Source organism: Propithecus coquereli, unplaced genomic scaffold (genome assembly GCF_000956105.1).
Source record: "Propithecus coquereli isolate 6110/MARCELLA unplaced genomic scaffold, Pcoq_1.0 Scaffold209, whole genome shotgun sequence".
Taxonomy (NCBI): domain Eukaryota; kingdom Metazoa; phylum Chordata; class Mammalia; order Primates; family Indriidae; genus Propithecus; species Propithecus coquereli.
In genome coordinates, this window is record NW_012145967.1 from 4,298,711 (window position 1) to 4,317,612 (window position 18,902).

General features: G+C 55.9%; 1 protein-coding gene across 1 annotated transcript in view; it reads right to left on the reverse strand.

The window, feature by feature from the left end:
- Nucleotides 1-522: 522 nt before the first annotated feature.
- Nucleotides 523-18,902, reverse strand: part of IGSF9B (immunoglobulin superfamily, member 9B) — a 45,036-nt gene continuing 26,656 nt past the window's right edge. The window contains exons 13-20 of the mRNA XM_012644289.1: nt 18,302-18,477; nt 17,113-17,339; nt 16,171-16,255; nt 13,934-14,095; nt 13,518-13,563; nt 11,308-12,957; nt 3,698-3,819; nt 523-1,190 (exon numbers count right to left, since the gene is read on the reverse strand). Of these exons, the coding sequence (XP_012499743.1) occupies nt 982-1,190; nt 3,698-3,819; nt 11,308-12,957; nt 13,518-13,563; nt 13,934-14,095; nt 16,171-16,255; nt 17,113-17,339; nt 18,302-18,477 (2,677 nt within the window). The 3' untranslated portion in view covers nt 523-981. The remainder of the gene's footprint in view (nt 1,191-3,697; nt 3,820-11,307; nt 12,958-13,517; nt 13,564-13,933; nt 14,096-16,170; nt 16,256-17,112; nt 17,340-18,301; nt 18,478-18,902) is intronic.

The window sequence follows — 18,902 nt, forward strand, 5'->3', positions numbered from 1 at the left end:
AGAGTGGGAGGACAGCCCTCCGAGGGGCCCCCGGCCCGGCTGGACCTAAGGAGCTGAAGGATGAGCTCGAGTCTGTGCACCAGGGGTTGCCTCTGGCCCCACAGCTAGGCAGCTGCTACTTCTGTAGCGTGAGCCCAGTTGGAAGGAAGAAAGATGCCAGTCAGGGTGCCTGGCTGCCCTTTCTTCACCCAGGAGCCAAGAAATGAAGGCTTGTGTTAGTTCTGCAGTAACTCACTGCTGAAGCCCCAAAGCTAGCAGCCGGTAATCACAGCAAGTCCCCATTTCTGCTCTGGCTGGGAGAAGGTAGGAGAAAAACAGTGCATTCAGCGGAGAAGCATGAGTCCTGCTCTAGGAGGAAGAATCCCCCGAGACAGATGCCAGGCACCCAGCCGGCTCTGGACAGCCTTGCTCACAAACCCCAGCTGGCCACTGCCCTCCTCCTGCCTGCGCTGACCACAGAGAGCAACAGCACTTTGCTTCAATGTACATATATATACACATAGAGAAGCCCACATACTACATACATATGCATTTGTATCTATATCTATATATAAGCGGCGTCTGGAAGATGGGAGGGAAGTCCAGCCCTCTTCCAAGACTTGGAAAACTGAGACAGAAGCAGAGAGCAGGAAAAACCACTGCTTTCCTCTTCTTCGTTTCTAAAGACATTGAAAGAAGTGAGAAGAAAATCAATCTAACGAAGCAGGGGGAGGAAGGGAAGAGACAAATGTCTCCCTGTCCCCAATTCACTTCCTGACCTCGACCCACAGGTAGAAGGTCTGCCCCAGCCCTCCGTCCTGGAGGCGCGGCCGGCTGGCCTGGATCTGGAGGGAGACCTCCACTCCAGCGGGAGTAAGGGCACACGGAACAGAGGTCTGGGCCACCCCCTAGTGCTCAGAGGAGGACAAGTCCCCTCGCAACGTCCCTCCCTGCCCCCTGAGCCCATCACCTCGCCCTGGGGACACTTAGAGTGGGGCCAAGTTACAGCAGAGTGGCATGGCCAGGGTCGTCGTGGTCCACGCTGTTGAGAATTGCTGTCTGGTCTTCCGGAAGCTGGCGGTGACACAAGTCTGAGAGCCGGGCAAAGGGGTCGGGACGAGAGTGTCTCTTCTTCTTTCGGAGGCAGACAGCTTCATCGGGCCGCAGAACCTGAGAGCTGGGAAGCTGCTGAGCCTGGGAGGCAGAACCGTCTAGGGAGACGGGCACAGGTATGCAAGAGAAAAGAGAAGAAGTGGGTGAAAAGGAAGCGTGCAGCCTCACACATTCACCTCTTCCACCTGCCACGGACACATTCTGGGTTTCCAACAGTAAAACAAATGAACCACATGGGTGTAGGGAGGACAGGACCACATTGCTGCAGAGAAACCACCTTCTTCACCACAAGGCAACAAACCACCCAGCCCCGCTCACCTCATGAGAAGGAGAGTCAAAGTTGGATGGGAATGATTTTTCTTTCTGTCAATTCACAGAGCTAGTCAATCAATCTACACATATTGCTTTTTAGTGCCTCCCGGGTGTCAGGCATCATCCCAGGTACTGGGGATCAGAGCTTCTAAGAACAGGTCAGGACTCAATACATTTTTCTCTCCCACCCCAAGCAAGGACAGACTTCACCCAAGGTTTTAATCATATCCAACAGTCAGGCCTGGATGCTCCCTGGACTGCCAGGGCCACTTCTCTGCTTCATGACCTTGCTGGGGATGCAGCTGGAAAGTCTTTACTTTCTAGAAGATTATACTTTAGTGTGGGGGTGGGGAGGAAGAGACAAACTGTCAAGACGTAAAAAATACAGAAGGAAAATTTGCAGATACTGAAAGTGCTGCAAAGACAGACAAGGTGTGATAGCAAACAACTGACGCACTACTTCTGCTCCCTGAAGGGTTAACACGTGAGTGAGTCGAGTCTTGACTTGAGAGCCTTCCACAGATCCGAAGGAAAATTACTCCCAACAGAAGGAACGGCACGTGCAAAAGCCCTGAGTTAAGAGCAAACGTGGCATGTTCCCGAGATGGAAGGCAGCGCATCGCAGCCAGAGCAGGATGAGGCTAGAAAGACGGATGGGGTGTCACAGGAGTTTGAAATCTGTTCTGGTTGCAATGGAAGCTTCTGGGAGGTTTTATCAGAAGTGTGTGTGTATGTGTGTGTGTGTGTGTGTGTGTGCGCCCGCGCATGTGTGGGGGGGGAGGGCACGCATGCTCACGACTGAGTGAGGCTGCTGTTACGAGTTCTAGAGCTCGCTCTGATGGCTGTGTGTGGAATACACTGTGCAGGGTGCAAGGACGGGGCAGCCAGGCAGGAGAGGAGAGCGGCTGAGAGTGCAGGGGTAGCTGCGGGAACAGCGGAAAGGGGCCAGTTTCAGGCTAGGTTGGAGCTGCTGACTCGGCAGACCTTACCGAGCAGACTGGATGGAAGATGTGAAGGCAAGAGCGGAGGAGAAGCAGGTTCGGGGAGGATAATCGATAACTCTATTTTAGACATCTTAAAGGCTGATAAAACACCCACGTGCATTGCAGTGGGCAACTGGAAATATGAGACTTGACCTCACGGAAGAGATCTGGGCTAAAGACAGACATTTGAGAGTTGCGAACATAGAACAGGTAACAGGACCACTGCCATCAGAACAAGAGAGAATATAGGCATCTGATGAGACTTTTTGCAATGAATAAATACATAAATTATATATACATATACACACACACACATATATATATATGTGTGCATCTTAAACTGAAATGGGCTTAAATGGGTTGAAAATTTAGCTTTGGACTCCAGTTTCTCACTCAAGCCCTAAAAAACCCATTTCCTTTCTCTCTGCCTCAGTATTCCCATCTGTAAACAGATAGGCTACTAAGACCACCCAAAGGATAAGTGATCAATAAGTCATTACCACCTTCCAAAGATTCAAGGGGCGCCACTTCTGTAACCCTATCTGTAAAGAGAGTTACTCTCTAGTAGTTGTCAAAGATCTGCAAAGATACTGTCCCACATTCTTTCTAGACAGCCTGCCACAACACTCCCCAAACCACTGGTGACAAGAGAGTCTCTGATAAATATTAAGGAATTTTCTAAAGTCTAAAAGAGGGCTGGATTATTTTGCACTGTCTCAGAAGCTACCTATCCCTGCTGGATAAACATCAGACATATTGTAGTCGCGTGGCCCTTTGCATGACACAGAGGCTTCACTCTCTCTCACTGAGACAAGCGTGGCCGACATGCAGAGGCTGGGCCTGTGCCGCCACGTACCCTGAGCACCGAGCAGGGCTTCATCATGCCTGTGTTCAACTAGAAGGCCTGAAACAATGGAGGAGAAATTTTTAAGGAGCTGGAAATATTTGAAGGTGTACTACACCCAGTGAAAAAAAAACGCATATATATTTATGTTGTTTCAAAACACATTAAAACAATATGATACATTTTCTAAAGCTGTATGCACAGAAAAGGTTCTGAAGGCACGTGGTTCCCTAGGTGGGCGGAAACAACTTGGGAGGGCAATCAGAGATTTTAGCCTTATCTTTCTTGTTTTTTACATGAAAGTTGCATTTGTATATTACTTAAAAACTGGTGTTAAAAAAGAAATAAAGAACAAGAGAAGCTGGGGGATTCAACTCTAGAGAAAACCCAAGGCTGGGGCCTGAGCCCAACACTCCTCATGACGGCAAGGCACGGTGGAAAGAGGAACAGCCTTCCCACCATTTACCGGATCGTTTCTTTGACTTCGAAGAGCCCTTGGATGACTTTTTGGGCTTCTTTATCCGTTGGTATTTCAGAGCCTCCAGCCTCTCAGGTGCAGCAGCGTTCCCGGGTGCAGGTGGAAGTGTTCTGGAAGGGACAATTAGAGAGGACAGGTCAGCTCCCAGATGAGGGAGCTTTTGAAGAGGGGCTGGAAGAAAGGCAGATGGCTGACCCACAGGAGGGCAGGGTCCAGTTCTACGGAGCCCAAGGTGTCCACAAAGGCTCCTTGACACCTGCCTTTCTATGGCTCCTGGAAGGAAGAAAACCCTGTAGAAAACTCCAGCGGCATGGACCACCTCAGACGGAACCGCACCCGCAGAGCAACCAGAAGACCCTAGGAAAGGGAGAGAGAGACTTTAACGATAAGCCCCGTCCCACGTAACTCAAGCTGGGATGCGTCAGTGGCAGAGAAGGAAGCAGGTTCAATGTCTGAAGTTCCTAGAAATCATCACAGTCAAGACCTTTGAATGAAAAGTAAGGGGCAAATGAGAGCTGAAGGTGAACAAGCCCCCTCCCCACCAACAGTCCCCCGTCTGGGGGATGGGAAGGGCTGAATGAGAAAGCCGGCGCCCAGTGAGACACACGACACAAAACCTGGCTTCACCAGGCTCGTCCCCTCCAGCTGCAAGATTCAGGCAGAACCTCAGCAACTGATGGCAACAAATACTTGCTATGTACCACAGTTTCAGCAAGGGTGTCTCCTTGACCTGCAGACGAGGCTCAGACCTTCCAGCCATGTAAGAGAACAAAAGAGGGTGGCAGGAGATTACAACAGAGCACCGGGACTGGCAGCCTTGCAGAGCCCTTGCCGTCTGTGACAAGCGTCAGGGGGTCTCTGCATTTTAAGATCCCACAGAGAAAGGGAGGTGGTTGGGAGAGGAGAACACGTATCAAGTCTCTCTGTCTCCACCGTGATTGTGAAATGGATTTTGTCATTTGCGTGGCGGGTCGACTGCACGGTTAGGACGTGGTCACCAATTCACCTGGAGCCCCTGCAGCAGCCCAGGTAGCAGCAAAGGGGCTGAAGAGGACTGGGGAGGGGGTGATCTGCGACACTCTGCACACTGGAGAGAATTTTTCAAGAGTCATAAAGGAAGAAAACCTAGAAAACGCATTATCAATGCCATTTCTTCTCAAAGTTAGCCCAACTGGGTGCCTGGGGAACAAAGGGGGAAAGAGAATGATGGGTCACTCTGTCTCCCACCAGCGCTGGTATCAATCAGCGCGTGATCGGGGAAGCAGGGACACTCTAGGGCCATGACGCACGGATGTGACTCACACTCTTCCTCGCCTCAACCTTCATATCTCTCTCCCCCATCTCCAATGCAATCGGTTTTTGATAAATCCTGATTAAAAGAAGTAGGACAGACAACACTGTGAGGGCAAAAGAAGTCCCCAGAGGTCTGCAGGCAGGCTGTCTGAGGTGACAAAAAACGTTAGAGGGACGGGAAAACTGCAGCTCACCTCCCAACATCAAGTATCTTTGCAGGGAGGAGGGAAGAGGAAACGCACAAGCTAACTGTAGATAAGCCTCTCTCATCTCTGGGGATTCCTGCATTAACTGGCAATGAAGTGACCTCCATCTTCCTTGAGGGATGTCATCAATCTATAGTCCTTTGGTCCATAAGGTAGTATCAAGAAACTCCCTCAAAGTTCAGGTCAGAGACAATGTCTTCATTTCCCGTAGCCCCTGACAGCAGAGCTAAGCAGCTCACACAGGCATATGCTTCCCATGGGAAAGTGGTCCAGCTCACCGTCAGAAGTCTCCCCCAAAGACCCAATACGTCAATGCCACCTTCCTTCCTCTTTTACAAACCCCGCCGGCTACCCACAGAGATCCTGCGCCACCGGCAACAGCTGACAGGGAATGTGAAGGCAGACAAAGGGTGACATGCCTAGGGCAGGAGGGAGTGTGCCTCGCCAATGCCAGTGGAGTGTCTTCACCCCCTCCTTGACTAAGGCTTCTTCGTGCTGCCTAAAAGGAAAATCAAAGACATGAACCCACCCACGAAATCGACCTCTGTCTTCTGGTCCTGGCCAGCCTCTTCAGAAAGACTGCACAAGGTAGGCAACGCAGGGCCTGTGCGGGCACACGGCATGCACGAATAGTGCCTCCAACCCCACCCCGGTCCACTAAGGCACAAGAGAAACTGGGACAGGGGACCCCCTGTGGAGTCTTCAAGCCAGGTGAAGCTGCCAGAGTGATATGGTTGTTAGAATCAACATTTACCACTTCTATCTATTTCACTTTTATCGTCTAGCACTGATTTACAACTTACCATGTGAGGCACTGTCCTATGTTCTCTAGGAGAACTGCCTTTAATCTTTGTAGCAACCCTAAAAGGTAAGTACTACATTGAGCCCCATTTTTCAGATGAAGAAACTGAAGTCTAGAGAGGTTAAGCAACTTGTCCAGCAATCCAGTTATCATGCGAGAGAACCAAGCCTCTTGGCTAAACTGCTCTTCAAAACTTCTTCCCGATAAACACAGCTATAGAAGCTGTATAGAAGAAAACACTGCATGCACACCACACCTGAGAGATAAACCTGCCCCGCAGTGCATGAGTGGCTAGTCACTCATGTTCTCTGCTTCAGTGGCAGAGCCAGGGTAAGACAGACCAGCGGTAGGGAAAATCTGGCAGAAGTTCTATCTTCAGACAAAAATTCCCAAACAGTAATGATCCATTGAGAAGTAGAAGCCAATTTTCCCTTGAGAAACAGCCAAGCTACAGCCCTTCCAGGATATCTGCTGCCCACCTGTTTCAATTCTTGGCTCAGTGCTCAAACACAGCCACAGGACAGAAAAAGCCTCCTGGACACACCAAGACACTTGCCCAAGGCAGGAGGAAGAAATGTAAGCAAGTGTCTGGCAGGACGGGCATGAAATGTGTTCCAACAGACTTTACAACAGCATGTAAAGGCTTCCTGGAATCAAACTGCCTCCCTTCTCTAGGAAGGCTGACCATGTCCACTGCTGATGTCCATCCAGGGCCCTTCCAATAATGCAGGTTTGGTCCTGATGCCACAATGGGAAGTTTGAGTTAAGCAACTCCATCGTATCCCTAGAACCAAGCTGTTGCGTGAACCTGATTTTGACCTACAGATTACCCTAATACAACAGAATCCAACCCTGGGCTTTCCAAGAAGTTGAGGTCACAGTTCTCTTTCCAGTTGGCCAAAATTCTTCCTAAACATACAGGAATGTGCAAACTCTGGGGCTTTCCTTCTCCCAGGAAGCCTGGGTATTACTGACAGAGGAAGGCCTCAAAGCCTAGGCCTGGTGGTGTTTCTTGCAGTTCAGAACTACAAAAAATTGCCTAGAATTTAGTTTATTGCTCCTTTTTTTTCTTTCTCTCTTTTCAAAAAATCCATACAAAACCGAAATCATGCCCAGGTAGCCCAAGTGGTCTTAATTGCCTCGCTCTCTGCTTACCCAGAGGAGCTGAGAAAAGATGCAGCCAGGTTCAGGCAAACCTCAGGATGGGAAAGTAAAACCCATCTGGACATTTCCTGCCCTTCATGCCTGGGGAGCTGACCATTAACGCCCAGTTTCATCCTCCCTCGATCACCAGGGTCAAGCAGTGGCTTAGACAGCATTTCCCTCCTCTTCTAACTGCCTGAGAGCAAACTTCGCTTGCCTGATTATGCACTGCGGATGGGAGGCAGAGGAAGTCCACTTGTGTACAAGCCCCAGCCAGAGAAAAGGCAAATGCATCCTCCACGTCCACGTGGAAAGCCAGGGGTCTGCAGGTCTGCGCCCACCCAGCCTAACTGCAAGGTGGGACCTTGCCAGTGGGGTCAGCGCTCAGGCCCGGTGCTCCGCCTCGGAACTCAGCAGGGCTTGTTTCCAAAGCGGGGCTCCTTCCTACGGCTCCCCTAGCCACACCCATGTTCCCGGACCGAGGCCTCGCGGAGGTCACTGCAGGTCTTAACTGGGAAGGGGATTGGAAGGAGATGTGGGGACAGGGCACTACTAGTACCACACGGGGGGCTAAGGATTGGCTCGGCCACCCCGTAGTCCACAAATGGGACAGGCCAACTCCCCACGTTGAGATAGGAGTTAAGAAGAGGAGAAAAAAGGAGAGAGAAAAGCGGAGAGGCGAGGAAACAACTACAGGCACGGGCAGAAGGAACAGGAAAGAAACTGAAGGGAAAAGAAACAGCGAGAACGCACGTAGACAAGAGGTGTCACAACTTCTCCAAGCAAGACCAAGTGGGACACATGCAAAGGCGCAGCATGAAGACAGCATCTACGGAGGAGCCTGCGGCGCCCACGGCCCAGCAGCTACCGCACCCCGGGAGGCTCTCAGCAAGCAGCAGAGCGAGGGCTCCTGCTGCCGGCACCAGCAAGGGCTGACCTGAAGGAGGCAGGAGGATTTCCTTCTCCTAGGCTGGGGTGCGGCCAGGCCCGGGAGAGGAACAACGGTCCATCATCGCTGCCCCTGGTTTCTGGGTTTGCCACAGCAGCGACAGGCTAGCTGGGCTCTCAGGTCTGGCCCAGTGGGGGCCCTGGGGAGAGAGGGGGCCAACAGAGTCTGGTGAGGGAGAGAGGAAATAACAAAAGAGAATGGAGTCCAGGAAGCTTCTAGAAGCTGGGTGAGTGCTGGTCTAGAGCGCACACACCTCCAGGGCACAGGGAGGGAGAATGGGGGAGGTGGAGGGCGCCCCACAGCAGGTGAGCTCATGAACGCTCGCTTGCTCCCTGCCGTGGCTGCGGCGTGTGGCTCCCGACAGCCTCCCCTCAATTCCGGGACCTCTGGGCTGCTGACAATTTCATAGCCGCAGATCATAAAGACAAGCCAAGGCAGTCCTCTTTATGGGAGGCCACTCCTATGACTGCACGAGATTAACAGTCCTGAGTTAGGGGAATCAGCCTCCCTGGACATCTCTAGGTAGAAAGGATGTAGCTACTTTTTGCCTGGAAAAGCCAAGGGCACCCAGGCTGGAAGCTCACTCTCTGCCCCCAGGTGCCCACTGCCTGCATGGGCACGTTCCCGGGGGCACGGGCAATGGAGGCTATAGGAAAAACGAGCACCTCTAGGTTACTTGAGAGAGAGTGAGCCTCAGGTGGCCCTAACCCTCTTTAAGAGACTTGATAGTCCCTAAAATGCCCACGTTCCTTTAGCTTCCACCTGGAAGGCCGCTAGAGGAGGGTCAGCCCTGGCGGGGCAGAGGGAGGGACGCAGTGCTGATCCCTGGGGGTTTTCTCCTCTCACCAGCTCCCTTCTGCCGCAGGGACACCTGCCCTCTCCCCCTGGGGAGGTCCTCCCGAGATCCTTTCCCTACAGCATGACCCAAGGGAGTCAGCACGGCTACTACAGGGATCTTAAAAGCAATTTGGACCCGAGGGTGAGGTCACATTTCAGTCCTGTGACAACCAAGAACAGGATGAGAATGCAAGGGGCACAGGGAAGTGGTGACACTTCCCTGCTCTTGCCCTGGCAGGACTTCAGGTGACCTGACCCTGAGGAAGACCCGCTCTTGAGGGAAGATGTGGGCCACACGTCAATGCAGTGCTCCTGGAGAGGCCCTAATGTGAAGAGCTCAAGAAGGCAGTGAGGGAGCAGCCACCCCAGAAGAGCCTTTAGGGGTTTGGGGAGGCAGGAAGGGGGACACTATGCTTGAGACTGCTGGGAGAACAGGGCGGGGGGCTGTTCCTGGACACCAGGGGCCCCACGGTAGGCCCCAAGGGTGCAGGGATGCCAAACCAATGCTGGGCATCTGGGTCCCTAGGGGCACATGCAGGGCCCTGGGCTTCTGGGGGAGGCCCTAGGTGTGTTGGCAGCAGGCTGGCGAAGTGTCTGAGTGAGGGGACCTACAGGGGCTCTGGGGGGCGCTGGACATGGGGGGTGGGGGCCAGAAGCTGCAGCGAGGCGGGCGCCCGAGCAAGCATGGCCCGGTGAGGCAGCCGGAGCGGCAGGATATGGGGAACCCAGAAGCCATGGGGATCGAGGAGCGGCACTGCCACCCCACAGGGCGGTGAGGGGACATGGTTTGGATCCCCTGTCCAGGAAGCAATGGCCCTGCCAAAGCCCCGTCCGCCTGCCCGCCCCCGCCCGCCCAGCCGAGGAGCTCCCTTACCTATTGAGCTGAGGAGAGGCTTGTCTCGACAACACTGCCCAGATAGCTGAGATCAATCAGAAACAAAGCAGTTATCAACACCGGCCGGGGGCAACTGCCCACGCACACCCAGAGGGAAGCAGGGGGGGAGCACAGCGAGCACCGACAGGCGAGGCCAGAGAATGGGTGAGGGAGGAGAGGAGAGAGACGAGACCCAGACGCACGATGGGAGGAAGCAGATGAGCGGCTGCACAAGCACACACAGGGCTGCCACGACAGCTTCTGCGCAGGCAGAGGCGGGCCTAGCTGGAGCTCTCCTGTGCCCGCCACCCGCGCCGCACCCTTCTCCTCCCCAGCAGCCCGCGTGGGCTGAGGGTGGGAGGTGAGCTTGCACTTCCAGGTACCAGAGAGGGTGGGGGACGAGGGCAGGGGAGAGCACGGGGCTCCCTCCTCGGCCACCCCCATCCTGCCTACCACCAGGCCAGCCTGCTCTGGAACTCTCTGCTCCCCTCCACAGGCGGCTACATCAAGAAGAGAGACCAAAGGACGGAGCCAGAGAGAGAAAAAGAGAGAGAGAGAGAGAGAGAGAAGAGAGGGGCGAGGGGGGAGGGCATCCAGGGGCACTACAGAGACGTGGCAGGCTCTTCTGAGCAAGTCGGGCCAACTCAGAGGTGATGGCGAAGGAAGACGGGCAGAGAGAAAGACTGACTGGAGAGGAGGGGGGAGGGCAGGGCAGAAGACGAGAGAAGAGGAGGCACAGACAGGTGTCCAGGCCCTGGTACCTGGAATACCAGCTGCTACAGTTTAGAGACTGCTCTCTCAGGCAGGCTGATCGCGGGAGCTTGTCTGTCTGTCTCTCTGCAGCTTCCTGCGAGGCACACAGGGGGCATGGGGGTGTGGCTCCCGCACACGGTCACAAGGCCTGACACTTTTCTCGGCGCCTCCAGGATGCACCACTCCAGGAGAGGCCGTGGAGGGGGCTGGAGTCCGGCGCTCACAAATGCTGCCGAGGGGCAGAGTTTGGACAGGAGGCGCCTGGCCTGGTGGTCCTGGGAAGTCAGGCTCTGGTGTGGTCCTACTTAGCAAGGAGGAGCGGCCGGGAGGAAAAGGAGGCTGGACACACCACTGCCCGAAGCCAGGATCGCGGGGACGCGGAGAGCCCTCAACGCCAAGAGGGGCTGGGCGTCCCCTCAGAAGCCACTTGCTCTGATACACCATGCCCCCCTTTCTCCGGTGAGCCGCTCCCAGGAACACTGTGGGCCTCTGGGAGCTCTAGGCCGGGTGGAGAAGATCCCTCACATTTCTGGCAGGGCACCTGGGCAGGTAAGCCCCGCCAGCCCGTGCCCACAGCCTGCCAAGGCCGTGGCCGTGGTGGCCAGACTGCTCTCCCGAGGGGATGCTGCAGCATGTCCGAACAAGCCCTGTCATTGGGTGGATGGACGGGTGTGGGCAGGGCGGCATGTGGGGAGGGAGGCTGATCAGGTGCGGGTGGCAGGAGATGCTGCGCACACTCACCCTGAAGTAGGTAATGTGGGTGGCGGGGGCTCCGGTCGGAGCAGTTCTTCCCCCATCCTTCGAGGGGAAGGTGTCTGTCCAAACACATCCAAGTTGTCCCCAGGCACGGCAGGCGCAGGGCCCGGCGGAGGGGAAGGGTAACCTGTGGCCAGAGTGGTGAAGCCCATGGCGGGCCGGTAGCTGGGGCTCCCGCTGCGGCTGCTCTGGGAAGGGGAGCCCGTGGACGGCGTGGACTTGCGGGAGAAGCTGACCGCAGCTGGCGGCTGCAGGGTGATCTCCGACATCTCCGCCTGCTGCAGCAGGCCCGGGCGAGGCCGGGCACGGGCAGCGAGCTCTGGGGAGCCGGTGCGGGAGCTGAGGGGGCTTTGGGTCAGAGGTGAGAGCCGGGAGGGCTGTAGCACCACTTGATGTAAACTAGGCTCGGCGCGCCTGGCCTGCCGAGGGCTGGGCCGGGGCCGGGGCTCATACCACCGGGTGTCCAGGCCAAATGTGCTGGGGCCACCCTGCCCCCCCGGCTCGGCCGGCTCGGGGTAAGGCAACACGGGTATGCCCATACCTTGGCTGGTATGTCTTAGCTGCCCTTGGCTCGCCAGAGGTTGCATAGGTCTGTCCTGCCACTTGGCGGCGGGGGGCACTGGGACAGGGCCCCTGCCGGGCGACTTGCCCGCCCAGCCCTTGGGTGCCTCCAGGGACAGGATGCCCGGGTAGGCCGCGGGCACCTGCAGGGAGCTGGGGGGCAGTCCTCGGGGGAGGCAGGGCTTGGGCTGCAGACTCTCGGCGACGTCACAGGGGTGCAGCTGGTGGGGGAACATCATGGCTGGGGCTTCCAGCCCCCCAAAGGGGAATTCTGGCCGGCCCCAGGGCTCAGGGGAGCGCCCTCCTGTAGGCGTCTGAGTCAAGGGCAGCGTGCTGTTGGAAGCATTCTCTCCGTTCTCCTCAGGGATGGTGGGGTGCCCGAAGGGCCCCTCGCTGTGCAGGGGAGGGGATGACAGGACAGAGCTCAGGGGGCTGCCCACTTCTGGCACGTAGAAGGGGGGTGGCTCGACCTCCCCAGGGCTGCTGCTGCTGAGGTACCCATAATACTGGCCGTGGTGGAAGGGCCGGGGGGCAGGGGGCCTGGCCTGGCCTGTGGCCTGGAGCCGACCCTCCAGGCCGCTGGGACCCTCCAGCCCACGGGGCTGGAACCGAGGGCTGTATGCTGGTGGTGGCAGGTAGGACTCCTGGCTGGATGACAGAGGGGTCAGCTGGGACTTGAGGGCAGCCACAGATGTGGGCACCAGCGGGTCCTCATTCTCCTCGTCCGACTGGCGGAACTCCGGGTACATGTCCGTCTCTTCCGCGAAGGGGAAGCCCTCAATGTGCCTGCTCTTCATCGAGGGCTCCATCTCAGCAGGGTCCATCACAAAGCGGCCGTCGGGCCCCCTGCTGATGAGCTCGATGGGGGTGGTGGCCTCTGCCTCTGCCTCGGCCTTGGCCACGCTGTACTTCTTGCTGCTGATGGCCCTCTTGGTCTTCTTGTACAGTGACAGCTCCTTCTCCCGGGTGGGGCTCAGCATCCTCTTGGCTGCGGGCTGGCCCTGGTCGTCGGAGGACTCTGACGGGGCCCGGAGTGTCCGGATGCTCTCCGGGCTCACCTTGCCGGAGGACAAGCTGCAAGGAGCGAGAGCCAGGGGGCCATGAGGCGCAGGGGCATGCTGGCCTGGGACTTCCCGCCCTTCTCCCAACAAACAACTAAGTCCTAAGAAGGTGATGCTGGAGAAAACCAGCTGCGTCTCTTGCTGAGAGATACTTTGGCCGACTCTCCATTGTCTAGATGTGCCTCAGCCTTCTTTGCAATGAACACCCCTTGTGCTTTCACTCTGGCCTGCCCACGTTTGGCACCCCCGCCCAAGCACGCCTGCAGCTTCATCCCCGGCTTGTGCGGGAAGCACAAGCGCATTTTAATACTGACTAAAGCAAGACATATTAAGAAGGCCTATCTGTTAGGATGGAAACAAATCAGAGAAATACCTTCCAAGGTTAGAGAGGAATGGATCATTCGCTCATTTGGATTGTTACTCTACCGCTCCCTCTCTCAGTGGGTCAGTTAACAGTCAACAGCTTAGAAACTCGGAACTGGGGCTAGGCAAGGCAAACCATCCACCTGTGCACGCCCTCTACCTCCTCCCCACATCCCACTGTACGGTTCTCCTAGGGTGAGAGACACTTACGGCGACTCCAGGCTCTTCCTGCAGTGAGTGATGGAGAGTGGAGGGTCTGGAAGAGAAGAGAAGAGGACAGAGCCCACTGAGGCCTGAGCCGCCAGCAGCTCGGCCTCCTCCTGCCCAGGAGCAGGGCCACAGCAAGCGCAGAGGGAAGGAGCTGCCTTCACGTCGGGCATCTCTGGGCTTAGCTCAGAAGCCTGTGCCCACCCAGGCCCTGCCTTTGCGCTGGCTCGGGCCCCGTCAGCCTCTCCCCACTACCCCTGCTTCCTTACTCCCTTTTTCAAATCAAGTCCCATTGGCAGCTCTACCCACAAGACCCCAACGTCCCTATTTCCAAGGGGAGTTCATGCTAAAAATGGTCCATCTCTCCCGATGGGGAGCATCTGAACTCAGGCTAGGTGGGGAAGGGGACCGACACCCACCTTTTTTGCGCTTGAGCTTACGCTTGCGCTGCTTGTTGACAAAGCAGGCGGCCAGGGTGCTGAACAGGATGGCAGCTGCCAGGAAGCAGATGGTAGCTACGATTCCAGCCAACACAGGCCGTGCCAGCCCGTCCGCGGTCAGGTCCGGCTGCGGGAAGATGTCTGCAGGGAGGGCAGAGAGCGCTTGAGTCCATCCCTCCCCTGGGCCGCCACCGGCCCTAACACACAGCCCTCAAGTATCCTGCCCTGCCACTGTGGGACAGGCAGCACTGAGGCTCAGGCCCCATGCTCAGCTCTAACTGGAGAATCCTGCACGGCAACATGGCGAGGGAGAAGGGGAGGGTCTGCAGGAGTCGAGTGATCTTCGCATAGCTTCTGAAAAAGACAGACATCTATGCCTTACTTCAGCGATAATCTGTACTCGCTGGTGCTTGACATTTTGCAAAGCACTTCCATGCATGTTATTGGGCCTTCTCGCATTACCCCCATGAAGTAGACAGAGCACACGTATTGTTCCCACTCGCTAAATGAAAAAGCTCTGACTTGCTTAGCTGGAGAGACTTGCTTATGCAGACACTGCCATCAGTGCCAAAGCAGAACCCAGTTGTTCTGACTTCCAATCTGGGATCTTCTGCCTTCCACCATGCTGTCTCTACAAAATGAGAGCCCAGGTATGATGGCACCTTGAAGGTAAAATAGTATAGCAGGGAGAGGGATTATTACAATAGAATTCAGATCCACCCATCTTTTAACCCCTCACAGTACAGGCGTGCAGCTTTCTACAGGGAGGATCAGCATACTCTGGTCCTCTCAGGTACAGAAGAATGCTACCGCTGGAAGGGACAGCAGAGACAGGCCCAACTGTCTCTTCCTAGGTAAAGAACTGAGGCCCCCTTCATGTCCAAATTCACGGAGCTCATTAATGACACAGCCAGGACTAGCCCCCGGCCTGTGTATTATACCCACAGGACAGTGACATCAGTAAGTGCCACTCCAGCTTCATCACAGGGAAAATCGATATATTGTGATATATTTGGCCAGAATTCATTGCTACATCAATAATAATAATGGATAAAAATAATTGAAATTATGCTGATTGGTTGAGTGGAAAATGAACGCTACAGCCTTCGGAAAGGGGAGACCTAAATACAGGGAATGCTGAGGTCGCCGCGTCCTCATTCACCCATGTGGAATCGTCTGACTAGGCGTGTTTCCTTCCGGGAGCCGGGCACAAAGCTACCGGAAACAGAACAGTCCACTGAGATGAGCCTGCAAAACGCTCAAGTCTTCTACTCTGGCCTGGGCTGTTCCTCCACCTTTGAGTCTCTTCCTGGAGAGAAGCCAAGACAGAAGGACTCCGGTTCTGCTGCCTATAGGAGGACAGCCTTGTCTTTTAAAAAAGTCTGCTGACCCCTAAGGGAAGAGGCAGAAATCACACCCCACTCCTGCCCCTGCGATCTCCTGCCACTCCGGCCCTCCCCTCCCTGCAGGCTGCCCACAGCGGTGCCTTCCTAACGCTGCCGAGTGCTGCTGCACCGGCTCCTTGGCCGAGATCCTTGCCACCCGGTCCCGGTCCCGGGGGTTCTGGGCAGGCAGCGCCTAAGGAGGTGGCGCCGTTGCCTGCCTGCTCTCCCCATAGCAAGGATGCTCCTTCACTCGGGGAGGGGCCCTGCGACGTTTCAGGAACTGTAGCTGGAGAGATGTGTAGCAATGGGACCAGGGCCAAGAGAAAGGAAGATAAATGGAGAAAATGCTAGGGAGATGGCTTTATTTAGCCTGAAAAGATCTAGGGAGAGGAAGGAAGGGAGGCAAACAACAACAAACAACAATTTTCCAAATAAAACCCATGTAATTATAAAGAAGTCTGTAACAGGCATTCAATAAATGCTTGACCTGTTGTTCCTTCCCACAGATTCACGGCCCCACCCGCATTCCAGAGTATAGCACTAGAAGAAACCAATGCAAAGCAAGTAGCGCTTAAATCAAGTCCTTTTTGATCACTGTAAGATTAGTTGAATTTCTTTACGTGGCTATCTTACAGGTGTGTCCGAAGCCTAAGTTGGATAAAATCCCACGCATCACGGAAGCTGGGATCTGGCGGGCTTAAGGAATGCCGTGACTCACACGGTTTCCAATCCAGCCTCTCCTCCTCTATTAGCTGTTTAGCAAAGGGACTCCCATGCGGCTCCGGGGCTTACGTCTTCGTGGTTGTAAGAGAAGCCCCAACCCCAAAGTACCTGTGCTGGAGACGCCGGCGATGTTGCTGGGCTCGCTGATCAGATCCTGCATGACGGCCAGAACCCGGAACTCGTACCACGTGTCCTACAGCCCCAGGGACAACACGCTGTCAGCCGAGGGACCTGAGACAACCACTGCCCCTCCACCTCTGGTCCTGCACATGGCCTCGCACGGAAGGGGGAGCCCCACGCACTAAGCACCGCTCAGTGTCTGACGGTAAGTGACTGGTAGCAGTGGCCAATGCTGTGTGTAAACACTCCCACCGTGGCTGGTTTCAAGCTGAGAACGTGAGATCACTGAGAGAGGTGGGAAGAGATACGCACAGCGGGCTCTCAAGGGCCACCATGAGCCAACTGCAGCATGCCACTAAATGAGTGCCCAGGGAAGGAAGGGAGAAAAAGAGATGAGATCGTCCCTGTCCATGAGAAAAGCTGCTTCCTCTCCCCAGCCAGAGAGAGATCCAAGTTTAAAGAGGATCAGCTGGAAAAACAGATAATGCGCCTTCCTCCAGGGGTTCTAAATTGTTAAAAGAGGGGTCCCTTTCCCGGGCAAACCTACAAGACAATCCTTCTGGGACTCGTCCTGTCCCGCCCAGGTGAAACTCAACAGGGAGCTGAGGTCAGTGATCTGTCTGTCCATGCTGGCCTCTCTCCCTTCCCTGCCCCGCATGTGTCAGAGCTTGGGGAAAATCCTCAATGCAGCACAAGTCCCCACGGCCACCAAGCTGGCCCTGAATCTGTGGAACCTCTGCAGCCATGATCTGAGGAGTCCAAGCCTCAGCAGCAGACCTGGAGAACCCAGGAACGGTGGTGAGGAGGTGCAGCATGCGGCTTGACCTCCTAACCTGAGCAGGTCACTCAAAGCTTCACGTCACGTCACTCAAAGAGTCACGTCACTTCCACAATTTGGGAAGAAGCAGCAAGGAAAAGCAAGGCCCTCACCTGTGACAGATCCTTGGCAAAGAACTCTCCGTCGGTGCCCGGGATGGCATCGTCAAGCATCTCCCAGCGCTCGCCGACGCGGAACTCCATGATGTAGCGGTCAATGGGAAAGCTGTGGTTGGCAGGCGGGAGCCAGGACAGGAGCACACCCTGCTGAGTCCGGTTAGCTATGAGGCACCTTGGTGGGGTGACCAGCACCAGGGGTTCTGGAGTTGTAATAGGGAATGCTGCGGCAGGGAGAGGGAGAACAGAGATGGCATCAGAGCACCGAGGTCGCCATGGACCCCACGCTCCCGCGCACATCATTTCCGGGACAAGAGGGGAGGGAGGTCAGGGCCAGGGGAGCCAGAGAGTCACGATTCTGCATTCAGGGTTCTGCTAAAGAACATGCACGGGGGAGTCATGAACCTCAAAAGGGAGGAAATGGGAAAGAGGGAAGAAGGAAGAATGCAAGGGAATCAAAGTCCCTTTTGCGCTCTTCCAAGGAGCTGGGCGTATCTTCTCACAGCGCCCTGGTCACTCTCAATTCCCTTCCTGGCCTGGGGGGACACAATGAGGCCCAGCAGAGGCTCTGAGAGCCGGGGTGAGCATCCCACCCTGCAGCCCACCTTGGCGGCTGTTCAGGAGAGGATTGAGGAACAGGCGGGGTCGTGCCGCCCACTCCATCTGCAAAGAGCCTGTTCCCAGCGGCCCTCCCTCCCGCCTCAGAGGACAGCAGATGCAACCGTGCTAGGCAGGGAGAAGTGAGCAACTGGATCCAGGAAGGAAGAGCTGGCATGTCCTAGATGACTCCACAGCTAGAGTCGGCCGCACGCCTGCCACCGCACAGGGCCGGGGCCAAAGGAACGGGTCTGCAGGCGGGGCCCAGGAGGAAGGGGTCCCAATCTCCCCTGCAAAGCCACAGAAGTTGCAAACATGTGGCCTCACAAGGAAGAATACAATTCTAAGCCTCCTTCCATCTAAAAACACAACAGGAATCTGGCCAAAAGTGTTCTGAGACTGGACAAAGCCCACAGAAGAGTACAAGTCCATACTGGGAGATCAATGACACGATTATGTGAAGCACTTAGCAAGGTGCCAGCACGCAGTAGACCACACATGTTCGCTGCTTGGGCCACCGCTCTTACCACCTCTCCCCCCAGCTCCTCCGGGAAACAGCCTCCAGACAGCCCGGGCCCCGGGCCCTCACCTAAAGTGTTCACAGTGACCACCTCGCTGAAGGCGCTGGTCCCCAGCTTGTTCTGGGCCAGGACGCTGAACTGGTAAGCCGTCTCAGGCTCCAGGCTGTCCACCAGCAACCAGCTGGGTCCCGGCGGCACTGGCAAGGACAGCCAGTCATGGGGCCCAAACTGTGCCCGCTTCATCCTGGCCACAACAAAGAGAGAGGGCAGAGAACAAGGGGTCGGGTGGGTCACACTGGAGAGAAGAGGGTGCACGCAAGGTCCTCACAGAGAAGGCAGTGGCCGGGCCTGGCATTCCCAGGTTCAAGGGCAGGAAGAGGGGATGACCGAGGGGGGAGACCTGCCCGGCTGTGGCTGCGCCAATCCTCACGATGCCCGTCACCAGCCATGGCTGGTACCTCCTCCTCTGAGAGGGCCCTTAGGTGTGAGTCATGCTCATGACTTGTCATGTGACCAGTCGCACTGTGGGAGAATCCCACCCTGGGTATAACCCCAAGAGTGGGCTCTGCCTTGGGAGGGCAAGAACACTAGAAAGTGGGGAGGCACAGCTCAGCAATGGTAGGACTAAGGAAGGAACCCAGGTGACGTGGCTGCCACCCTCCCAGGGAC